The sequence below is a fragment of the Odontesthes bonariensis genome, chromosome 17, assembly GCF_027942865.1.
Source record: "Odontesthes bonariensis isolate fOdoBon6 chromosome 17, fOdoBon6.hap1, whole genome shotgun sequence".
NCBI lineage: Eukaryota > Metazoa > Chordata > Actinopteri > Atheriniformes > Atherinopsidae > Odontesthes > Odontesthes bonariensis.
Genome location: NC_134522.1, coordinates 7301952 through 7314671, shown reverse-complemented (window position 1 = coordinate 7314671; position 12720 = coordinate 7301952). Strand labels below are relative to the sequence as shown.

General features: G+C 41.9%; 1 protein-coding gene across 2 annotated transcripts in view; it reads right to left on the bottom strand.

Annotated features, from left to right (window-relative positions):
- Window positions 1-1729: 1729 nt before the first annotated feature.
- LOC142365970 (CAP-Gly domain-containing linker protein 4) overlaps window positions 1730-12720 on the bottom strand; it is a 46225-nt gene continuing 35234 nt past the window's right edge. For both annotated transcript variants that reach the window (XM_075447728.1, XM_075447727.1), the window contains exons 12-15: window positions 12041-12164; window positions 5209-5273; window positions 5041-5119; window positions 1730-4807 (exon numbers count right to left, since the gene is read on the bottom strand). In XM_075447728.1, coding sequence (XP_075303843.1) covers window positions 4441-4807; window positions 5041-5119; window positions 5209-5273; window positions 12041-12164 — 635 coding nt within the window. In that variant the 3' untranslated portion in view covers window positions 1730-4440. The remainder of the gene's footprint in view (window positions 4808-5040; window positions 5120-5208; window positions 5274-12040; window positions 12165-12720) is intronic.

The window sequence follows — 12720 nt, the reverse complement described above, 5'->3', positions numbered from 1 at the left end:
AACGCTGTATAAACTGTTTTATTGTTTAATCATTACCCTTAAAACAGCTACAATGTGTTTAAATCAGAGTTGAAACTGCTGCAACAAAGACTAATATTTTACACAGGGTCAAACAGAAAAAGAGGCAGAGCTATGTGTTATTACAAGAAGCGATATTCAAGTTAAAAAGCATTTCTCCAGCTCTGACTTTCTGGGTTTAGGTGATGAGTCATCGTTGCATTTCTCAGCTGGATCTTTCTCGCTATCTGCAAGCTGCCTGCATGTACATTTAGAAAACACTTACATAAGAGCTTTTAGTAATAATACAACACACTCAGAAAAGTCTGATTCACAATGTAAAGAGTATTTAAACAGAGAGGCTGGTTAGCTGCAGAATTAGCTCAACACTGAAAGCATTTAATGGTGTTTAAATACCATTTTAAGGTTATTGGAGCTCCCCTGAGCAGAATTATGTTCAAAGGTTTTTCTTACACATTCAGGTCTATGCGTGGAAAAATATTCAGCTCACAATAACAACATAAAGCAGCTCTGAAACACTCATGGATCACCACATCCATCTCCGGCTTCCCTCACAGCAGGTGTGTTTGGTGTCAGGGGTTCACCACAGCTCTGAGCAGGTGAGGACTCAAATCCTGAAAACACTCATAGAAACTAACAATCAAATCTCATCCGTTTGCTGGTGGTGGTTCTGAAAGTTTTTACAGAATCAAACAGAAGAAACATGTTTTTTTTTGTCCAATTAGGATACAGTGAATCACTTTTCCAGTTCCTGCCCTTTGCCCAAATATGGAAAGAGCGAGACGTCGACGGCAGAATGCTGAACTCAAAGCTTCAATTCTGCAGTTCACAAACCAGAGTGTTGGCTTCATCCTCTTCTTTACAGGCTTCCACATAAATAAATAACTGGAGTTAAGATAAAACGATGTGAAAGGCAAGTCTGACGCTCTTAAAACACGACTGAAACGCTGAAAAGTCATGAATGTGACAGTGTTGACATGTCGGCTGTGATTCCGGTTTGAATTCAAAGATTAGTCGCAGCTAAATGAAATCATTGGGGATAAAGACGAGGCTGTTTGTCTCTACAGCCACAATAAATCTGCAGACTCACCTGCCAGCCTACCACACAAGTGAAGCAGTGCGGGTTCCTCTTCTAGACGAGCCAAGGTCGGGTGTTGAGTGCCTGCTATTCAGTACAGTCAGCTACTGAAGGGCCTTTGTCACAGGCTCATAAAAATGTCATAAATAAACACAACATTTGAAGACAACCGAAGAACTACGCGTTCATTTAAAATTTATTCAAACTTGTATTTGGGTAAAGTGACACCCCTAGTTTGCACTGTGTGAAAGATATTACATATTCCACCTTATTAGCACTTTGTAAAATACAGTTTGAGCGCTTTAAATGGGATCAAATCAAACAATCTGCTGTACCTGCCTACCTGTAGCCTTCCCTCAGATGGTGGTTTACAGACAAAAAGCTTCACTGGACTCTTTCCCTGGTTTCTCTCTCGTTTGGTCAATAAACGCAGGCGACAAGCATAGAAAACAATTAAAGGCAAGCAATCAAAAATCTATTTATACCTCAGTTATGGTGTAACATGGTGCGTCACCCCCGTCCTACGCTGCATTTGTGAGCCCAGGCCGATAAGTGAGTAATTTTACTCCCGAAACAGGTTAAAACAAGTCGTCCTTCCTTTTGACAACAATCAAAAGTACACTCGACAAACACTCTGAGCAGAAACGAGAAGCTTTTTTTAATAACACGTCAATGCATCAGTATGAATCCTTCTGCCACACTTCACACACAACAGAAATGGCATGAAAAACACGGAAAACACAATCCATTTGTAAAATTAAAATACTCCAAGCTGCAGTTTCAGAGTGCACATACATCAAATTATAGATAGTTACATAGATTAAACTGACAACTGTAACAAAAAACATCACAGAGATGGCTTTAAGGTAAAGGTCGAGCCATTTTCAAAAGGAAAAGAAAAGAAAAGGGTGCAGGTGGAAAGGTTTCTGCTTTTTATTTCCACCCACATCATCTGTGGCAGATATTTCAGGCAACCTTGGGCTCAGACCACCTCTGCTTTTCAATCACAGGGGGCCTGACCAAACAGATCAATGAGAGAAGGCCACTGGAGATCCTGCAGCCACCGTGGGGGCCCGCACACCCTAATTGGATGGTGCATGAGCGTTTTACTGAACAGTGGGACTGTTTTCCACATGCACAATCAATGGCTTGTTCTCTGCCGGGTCGCACAGGCGGCTATAATCAGATGTCTCTCCTCGAAACCTCTGGATGATTGCATATTTCCTGTGTTGAGCAGCTGTAATTAGGCTTGCATTGGATGCTCTACAGCAAATGTATGCTTTGCTCAAGAGCCGTTAGAACCAACACCACAGCCGGGAAGATGCAAGATGGCTTAAAGTGCAACTTTTAGGTTGTCCCATTTACAAAACTTCAGGTATTTTACAAGACAGAGCAGACACCCTGCAGAGAAAGTAAGCATTCACACATCCTCCCAATGGCAAAACATTCAAGATGGCTGCCACAGTTAAGCAAATGTCATCCTAAATCTAAGTGGATCCTTTCAACATACCGAAGAATCTGTGAACAACAGACATTAACCGTGATATTTCGACTGTATGCTCCTCGTTTCTATGCAGGAAGTTTTATACGAACAGATTAAACAAACATTTTTGCCCGACTGATATGGATGAAATCACAGCAGCCTGTGTTACTATGAGAGTAGTCACAATTTTTAAAAGACTTTTTCCACCGTTTACCCCATTTAACCCCTTAGAATTCCTGCAATTTTCACCAAAAATGCTTTAAAAAAGGGCTTAAAGTAAGTTTAAAGCTGTTCTTGAGCCATTTGGAGCCAAAGTTTGCAGCAGCGGACTCTTTATGAACGTAAGACTCATTGAGCTTTAGCTTTCATTAAGCTTACATTTGTGTCACTAAGTGTCATTTAAGTCATTCTCTGTGAGTTGTTTACCTGCCTGTGAAAAGCCCCGTTGGAATAGAGTCGAGGCTGCATTGGAGATGCTGGGAACAGTCCAGTTGGAGGTTCTTTTTGCCATTTTCATCAGCATGAATGAATTTGTCCATGAGGGGAGTGAAACTTCAGAGTTATTTTTGCTGCCTGGAAGCCCTTTGTGCAGGTGAAGAGCAGTCACTGCAGACTAGTCAGCACCCCGGCTCAGATCTCCACTGGTTCCCCCTCAAAACAAAAACTCATTTCTCTCTAATGAGCAATATTTCTCCTCATCATTGTCCTTTCCTGGTTTTCTTTGATGCCTATCGGGTCCACACTTATAAGGCTTTCATATTTCCGTTTTGTGTCCGTACTAAACTACTAAAACAGCTCTTAATGTTGTTTTATTGGCAGATTTCTGTGTAAAACCCTGTTTTCGGTCCATGTTCTTACCCTTTGTGAACCTAAAAGCTGCGCTTTTCAAACAATAATAATAATAATAATGAGATTTGTCCAATTTCAGGCTGTGATGAAAGATGAAGGCCTGACTCAGTCACAGTAAAGCTGTAACCACCCTCTACAATCCCAAGAAAAGCATTCATGTTGGATGAATCAGGTTGAAAATCATTCTTTCGCTCATCAAGCATGTTCCTGGCTGAAATTACTGATGAAAGGAAGCATCGCCATCTGATTTGATGCGAGGCTGCTCCTAAACCTCAGCTCTACAATCATAGAAAAATGCATGATGGGTAGTATTTTTGCTGTGCCGGCACGATATAATGATCATTTACCTGCATGGAGTTATTAGTCTGCGGCAGAGACTCGTGCACGCAGTGACAAACAGCTTCTGTTAATGCATTTTGGATGAAAGGAGATCTGAGCTCAATTTAATTGTTTTTAATTCCCATCGATTCATAAAGTGAAAATCCACTTTTTGACACAATATCCGTCGATATTCTGCAAGCCATTTGATGACCCTGCTGGAAAAAAATAGATCTCTTGTTTCAAAGTGCGAATAATTAACATGCATGCGCACACACTCGCAGATAAACATGCACACGCATTGTTAGACAGCAGACGGCGTAACTGTCACAATTCTCCAATAAAAATCTCTCCTAATGTGATCAAAATTAGCTCTGGGTATAGAAATAGTTTTCGAACACGTTCACACAATTGATTTTATCTTATTCTATCATATTGACGTTTGTCAGTGCAATCAGACTTAAAGTAGTGCAGGATCTTATCTCTTATTAAGAGTCCCCCCGATCCTGCCAAACAGATTCTAGAAGGAATTTAAAGTTAACTTTATAAAGTGCTTTTTTTTTTTTTTATCTGCTGTTTCTTCCAGGGACTAATAAGCGGCTATTCTTGAAACTCACACTTCTGAGCAGCTCAGAGGACTAAGTTTATGGATGAGAAACTTATCAAAGCAGGGAGGAGAGTTTTCCGGCGGGCTTCAGCTGTTTTCCTCCACCAGGCGTGAGCCGCTGATGCCGCAGTAGGTGACGCGGCTGGGGCGGACCAGCACGCCGTAGCCAGGGCGGCAGCTGAAGTAGCGCCTGCCGCCCACAGAACCGTCGTTCTTTCCTTTTGGGCTGCGCAGCTCCAGACCCAACCACAGGCCCGGGGCAAAGTCTGCCGAGCCCAGGTAACGGATGAACGCCATCTCGTTGGCGCTGCTCAGGAAGACCTGCGTGCCCACGTGGAGGCGCACCTGTCCGTCAGAGGAGGGCGAGGGGCTGGAGCCCGCCGCGCTCCCGGGAATCGCACCGCTGCCGCCACTGAGGGTGCTCCAGCGCCGGCGGTGAGGGTTGGAGCGACTCCTGATTGGTTTGTTTTGAGAGAAAGAACACTTGTGAGAAAACGTACGACATCAAAAGACAGAAGATTAACGGGAGCTTGGCTGTTCCTCCTCATTATAAGCACAATCATGCAGTGGCCCTTTGAAAAAGGAAAACTTTTGCTGACTAATACCGCTGCTTCCTGTCAGAGCTGCAGGGGATTAGGATGCAACGAAAAAAAAGGCTTGAGGAGGGAAAACTGTGAGGAGACGCACCTGATAACCGGGCTTCTTCTGCTCGTCTCCTTCGGAGGAGCGATGGCCGATGATGTGCTGAAGCTGCGACGGATCGTCCCTGCAGAGCAATCACAACAGATGACTTTAGACACTCTCAGAATAATAATGCAAACAACACATTTCAAAGAAAGCGGGCAGAAGGCTCACCGGTGAGCGGGTGACTGAGGCGTGAGGAGGTGAGCTCAGAAAGGCAGTCGACTGATCCGTGGATCCTGTGAGTTGGGAAGAAACTGGTCAGTGATATACAGCAGAGTTCAGAGGTCTTCAACCACCAATTAATATCTTTCTAAGAGATCTACCAGGAACAAAGGAAACCGGTGAAAACTTTAAAGTGAATATCTGCTCTGTGGGCTGCCTTTTGTTGCGTTCTCTGCCAACATGATCCCACACTGCTTCAGTAATGTTGAGCTCCGGGCTCTGGGGAGGATTCATCCCTCCATCAGACCTGCTGCCACTGATTTTCAGCCCACTTCTTGTGTCCTTTGGCACAGCTCAGCCTTTTCTCCCTGTTTCCCTTCCTTAAGAACGGCTTCCTGACAGCCACCCTTCCATGGAGCCCATTTCTGATGAGGCTTGGGCCAACAGCAGATGGATCAGCTGAAGGTCCAGATGCATCTCTCAGCTCCTGTGTCAGGTCTTTGCTGGATGTTTTCCTCTTTCTTAAGGACATCACTTTCAGATCCTGTTCATCTGCTGTAGATAGTTCTTTAGGCCTGACACTTCTTCTTCTGTCCTCCACTTGTCCAGTTTCCTCAAATGTTTTAAGGACACACTGCACACCATGCTGAGATATGCCAAGTTTTCAGACTGTGTTATGGGAAAAGTATGTGACTTTGCAACAAGATCATAAAAAAAGCAGCCAATGAAAAACCTGGAGTATGGTAAGAAACGAGTTTTCCAGGATACTGAATATCACACTGTCCATTCATTAGAATTCATTAAATATCACTACGGTAGCTGCTTCTAGTGGCCTCCTCTCTACAAAACTAAAGGAACTGCTGCGGCCTGCTGGAGAGAATGTGGAGAGGTCTTTGCTGATCAGGCCCATGTTTGTTGGTCTTGCCCCCCCCCCATTCAGATTTTCTGGAGGTGAAGTGGCAAATATCATTTCAAAGGTTCTACGTTTCAATATCAATGTATCATTCCTAACTCTCCTTCTTGGAAATATTCCAGATGGATTGAGTAAAGCTGGCAGCAAGTAAAAAGTCCATTACAAAATGTTGGCTCCAGAAAAATGCCCCCGCTACAGATACTTTTGTTGATATTGTAAAACAAACTGCATGTCCTGGAGCAAATGACCGACTCAATCCGACTCCAAAAAGATCTGGGTGAAAAACGATGGCAGAAATGGCCCAATGAGTGAGACTGTTTTAACGTGTTGTGTATGATAATCTGTCTTTCGAAAATACTGACCACCCCCGGACCTTGAATGTGTAATTGTTCAATGTTTTGTACCATAAATAAAGAGTTTAAAAAATATATATATTAAATTTAAAGGAACTGCTGCATCTGATGACACTTAAATCACATTTTAACTACTGATTTTATCTGATTATATCTATTGTTCTTATTTCTTTCTATTTTGTTTAAAATTTAAATCATGCTTTTTATTTTAATGTATCTGTAAAGCACTTTGAATCGACTTGTAGTTGAATTGTGCTATACAAATAAACTTGCCTTGCCTTAAAAAAACAGAAGAACTCTGGAAAACATTAAGAGGCAGAATGCTAACATTAAAAAATGACCAAGTTCTCTAATAGATACGAAGAGAAGAGAAGGGTAGAGAAGCACAGAGTGTGTGGGAGGGCTGGGTGTTTGTTTTCCTAATGGGTTGTGATAGCTGCTGACAGAAGAAGAAAAGAGGAGGAAGAGTAAGGACTGGGTGAGTGTGATAGTCTTCATTAGACAGCTGGAAAGCATGAGCACATCAGAGCTCCCTCTGTGTCCCGAGGTTAATTAAGAGAAGAAGGAGAAAGGAAGAAGACAAGGATAAACATCATATCTGAAGATCAAATGGGGCGCTTTTATCTCACAAAGAAACTAAATATATTACAATAAAAGACGAAGGAGCAGCAGACAAAACACGCAGCTAAGATGATATGGAACCAGCAAAGGAGAAAGGTGGGTGTGCATTAAACTGCAAAGGGATGAGAGCAATTATATGGATAAATAAAGCCGCCACAGTCCATACCTTCTGACACGCACATTCATTATCCCAGATGCCAAATACTGTAAAATGCTTTTTATTCAGTTATGACACATTACACACTCGAGGCAATTTCCTGTTAATGTGGCATCCAATAAAAAAGGTCAGCCGTTCAGAGCCATTTAAAAACAAAAAAAAAACAAAAAAATGAAGTCGAAACAATGTGTAGAAGTGAAGAATTAAGTGGCTGATGTATAACACTGTCAGGCAGCAGGTTCCATGTCCCCAGGATTCAGTTCTGTTCGGAAACATTCATGTGCCAGCACTTTATGTCCATGTGAAGAAATAATAATGACTGGTTCAAGCAGTCATGATGGGCAGAGATATAAGAAACCAACCTAAAGACCTAAAAAAGTATGGAGGAGTAAAAGTGCCAAAATTAAATAGATAAATACATCATTAAATAATTACTTAAATGTGTCATTAAGTGATTCAAATTGGAATTAAATGCATAAATCATCAAATAATTTTTTTAATGTGTCATTAATTCACTAAAATAACAATTCATTTTATGTAAAAATATATAATTATTTCACTATTTCATTGATTGGAATCGATTTGGCTTGACTTGATGTGCAGGGGAACCAGAAAATGGATTGATGCAGAGCTAGCGAACACATACCTATACACTGCGTGGTGCTATTCACCTCTACGTTGGTTTAGATGCTCTATCAAACAAAACTTTATTTGCATCTTCTGCTAGTTCGAAAATGTCTCTCACCAACTCCCGAGAAAGTTCATCGAGGTCCTCCATCGTCTCTCTGCAGGCTGCTTCAGACCCAGACCAAAGCAATGGATCAGACTAGATTAGCGTTAGCCCCGCCCACTGACTCTGATGGGCGAGGTTGACAGATAAAATAAATTAATGATGCACTGCAACACAAGGACCGAGAATAATTAATTAAATAGTGAAATAATTGTGTTTTTTACATAAAATTAATTGGTATTTCAATTAATGACACATTTAAATAATTATTTAATGATTTATTTATTTATTTAATTTTGGAGCGTGTATGGTTGTTTGTCTCGTTTGTCTCTATGTGGCCCTGCAATGGACTGGCGGCCTGTCCAGGGTGTACCCCGCCTCTCGCCCATTGACTGCTGGGATAAGCTCCAGCCCGCCCGTGACCCGATCGACGGATTCAGCGGTATAGATAATGGATGGATTTAATTTTGGCACTTTTACTCCTCCATAAATAAAGACACTCAAATCAGACTATAAGATCCTCACCACCTGTCACTCATCAGACCTCCACCTCCCTGAACATAACTTCACCTTTTAAGGAGCACACTGGGATATATCTGGTATAATAATAAATATATATAAATAATAAAGATTATCATTTAAAAACATTACTCGCCGACTTTGGGAACATCGTGAATTTATCACAACAAACAATGATGCACGATGGGTCTTTGTACATCAGCTTTCCCCAAAACTGCTGTTGAAGATCAAATGTGATTAATGGAGTACCGTCGGAGTACCGAAGCTGTTCCGTTCATCTTCCAAGGAGAAAACTTATAACTTGAACAATATTTTTCTCATCCAAAACGCTGACAGCAGCCGAACTGCAGCGATGCTGAACCTGGAGGCCGGAAGGCCGCAGACTCTGGGAGAGGTTTAAACATGACTTTGCCTGTAACGGCGGTATAATTAGTCTCGGAATAGAACATGCACATGAGTCATGTTGGTGTTTGGGTGCTTTGTGCTGTGATATGAAAGCAGCTGCAGCTGGTTTATCAGCCACGGAGATGAGATGGCTTCTCAGAAACAATACTCCAGCAGACCCACAGACGCTTTAGGACCCTTTCTGGAAAGTTGGTTCTTTGGTTCTTTTTTTAACAGCATTTTGCTGCTGCTGGTTGTTTTTGAAGTTTCCTTCTTTCACAAGCTTCCAGCGGTGTCTACTGTAAAGGCCACAGACACACAGACCTTCGTGTAATCCACGGTTGATATGACTTTACATTGAAACTACAATAAAAAGAATACTGTAGCTGGGGACAGAGAAATGCTCCCTTCATTTTCAGCTCAAAAACTGGAATTAAAACTCTAGATGGCACATGGTGCAGAGAGGTTCGAGTCATGGCTGGAATGCTCGTGTCTCACTCTGTGGGGTCACATGACACTGAAATGATCGGATAATTGGCTAAATTACAATAAGATTGAGTTATTAAGTGCATGTAGACACTTTAATCTGACAAGAAATTGGATCGGATCGGATTAAGACCCCGGGATAACTCGGTTGAAAGTCAAATTAAACGTGTTTGCAGACGGTGAAGCTTGTGGTGAATCCGACTTTGCGTTCTGCGCATGCTCCAGATTTTTTCCCGGGGTCGTGACCCGGAAGTCAAAGGAGACGATATTCCTGTTGTTGTCGCCGTCAGAAAGAAACAAACAACGTGATGGAGATGAAGAAGAAGAACTTTTATTTATATAGCACCTTTCATAGATAAAAATCCCAAAGTGCTTTACACAGTAAAACAAAATTACAAAGAGAAAACAAGTTCATATATGGATACAAAAAGTGACATCGGGCCAATCAACTAAAAGCCTGTCTAAAGAAGAATGTCTTCAGCTGCTTCTTAAAAGAATCCACAGACTCCGCCTCACGAAGGGACACAGGCAGCTTGTTCCATAATTTAGGAGCAAAAGCCTGGAAAGACAAGTCTCCTCTGGTTTTAAAGGAAGTCCTTGGGACCATGAGGAGGTTCTGGCCTGAGGACCGAAGGGTATATGGAGAATGCTCCGTTGTGCATCGCGTTTGTGCAACAAGCTCATCACATGTAGAGGGATGTAGCCTCATCTTGCTCTTCATTCGCCATTTTCTCGAATGCCTGAGTTTGATTCGATTCATTCACCGCCATATATCCAAGGATAATTACCCTTGCTCAACTCATTCTTCTTGTAATTTAGCCAATAATCTGATCCTTTCAGTGCCATGTGACCCCACTGAGTGTGGGTGTGGATGCTTTAATCTGTATAAAATAAAAGTTGTGTTGTTCTGCACGAGCAGCGCACAATATCGTCATGAATGCATCCCTAAAAGTTGGATTTAAATCAAATTAATGTGAGCTTTTCAGTCGATCCATAGAGCAAATGAGCCTGTACCTCAGCACAAACAGCCAATGTGTCCGGCCATCATTTTAAAACCATTTATCAGCACAAAACATTAGAGCTATGAGCGGGAAGGAGGACTAACCGTACGTGAGGGAGATTGACTGAGTTGACCTCTTAAGCCAATTTTTCCAAGTACAACAGACTTAACTGCAGACTCATATATAATATGAATATACCTGCAGGTACATGTGAATATAGCTAATGAGGAAGCCGTTACACACACACAAAAACTTCAAGATTTATCAATGAGGTCACATCGCCCAGTCCTAATGCTAAATTGTTCCACCACTGATTTTTAAACACATTAAAACACAAAGCTGACTTCAAAGGTAAAGACTTCATGGACGTCAGAGGAGGCCCGTGTGCCTTTTCATTGCTCCTGCAGGCACTAATCTAATGATCTATGTTCTATTTACTGTCCTACTTACAATCTCAACGGAACCATATGAAGTTATTGATTTAAGAAAAATCTATAAGGCCAGCTACATTTCATGATATCATCTTACTGACACATTTTATACTCTGCTGTGTAAATACGCCCTCCCTCACATATCCGTAATCCATATTTAAAAGCAGGGATGATGGCATCTGGCTCATTACGAAGTGTCACATTAAATTGAGAAGTCATGCTGAGTGCGGGGCCCCCAGGCTTCCCGTTTCACAGCTCTGCCTCCAGCTAAACACCTCAACAGAGGGAGAAGTCAAACATGTCGGCAGTCGCATAAATGACACCGTCAAAGGAACTCATTAGTGACATCAGACGTATTGATGAGAGCGATGAAATGCAACATCGGTTTTAAGGCTTGTGAAATCTGCTCTGATTTTTAAAGACATTATTAAACAGTACACCGCTGGCAGAAATGAACAGTTATGACCAGAAAGCTCTGACTGCCACAGTGATGAAATGTTCTGAAGCCCCACCGCTGCTCAGAGGAAGGTATGAGCGCGGACCAGAGCCGGCCCAAGGCATATGCCAACTACGCGGTCGCTTAGGGCCCCCACGCCACCAGGGGGCCCCAGAGAGCACCGAGACGTTGTGATAAAAAAGTAAATATATACATGAAATTAAAATAACATTGAATAATTTAAACAAAATTGTATTACACCAGAAAAAAATAATTATTTTGACAAAATACTAATACTAGGTGTATTAATGCCTCCTGTTGGCTGCTGCCACCGTTGGGCAAAATTATTTAAGTGTTGTATTTATGATTTAAGTATTTAATTTTGATTACAACTTTATTTTTCTGTAAGATAATGTGAATGTCATTTGATTCTATTTTGTATTTTAAACATTTTTAAATGAAAGAAATTAAACTATTTTACGTGTTTACTATAAATGCAGTCTCCAGCCTGCTGATGTTACTTTCAAATAGTTAAATTAATGAGCCATACTTATACATCACTCTTTATGTAGAAGTTAATTAAACCATATTTATGAGTTTGCTATCCCTTTAAGGTTAAAAACAAGAATGACACCTGTATAATGTAAGATGATTACAAATAATGCTAATGATTGTGGGTCCGTTACACACATAACAGTGTAGCCTATGGAATAATGAGACATCTGGAGCTGAGGTGATGGTGGGGGGGCCCCAAATTAAATTCTGCTTAAGGCCCCATAAAGGCTTGGGCCGGCCCTGGCGCAGACTCACCTTTGAACACGAGACGGAGGCGCAAAGACTCCATGCTTTGGAGGGCAGCTGAAGTACCTCACTCCTCCCACCGATCCGTCATTTTTACCGCTCGGCTTGTCCAGTTCGACGCCCAACCAGATCCCTGCAGAGGCAGAGAGACGGACCGATGACACCACATCAGTCACACAGACGCTCTGCGACTACATCTGTTCTGTAAAAACCAACGTCTCAGGCTCCCTCGTGGACACCTGTTCAGAAATACTAAAAATATATAATGGAACTCTTGCATTTAACATGAGGCGGAAAAGAGATTTCAGAGCAAATCCTTCCGGGTCTTAAATTACGTTATAGACGGATAAAGAGTCAAAAGAAAACTTGAGACGAGAATCCCCTTGAACCTGATCCAAAGTGGCGTGAGATACATTAGTATTTATTTATACGTGAGTGGTGCCTGGAGGGAGCTGCTGCCTAAACATTGATGAATCCCGTAAGCCGTTTTCTGTTCGGGTTTTAGTGGCTTTTTCTCAGCTGAAGCTCCATCACGGAGTTCATGAGCGATGGCAGAGAGCCGCGTCACGGACCTCCTCTTCAGCTCTGGGTCACGTGACTCGCTGTACGATAAGACTTTTCACATTCATCGATTGTACTTTATCGATGTCACGATGCATTTTGGATTATCTGGATGCAAATTGCTCATT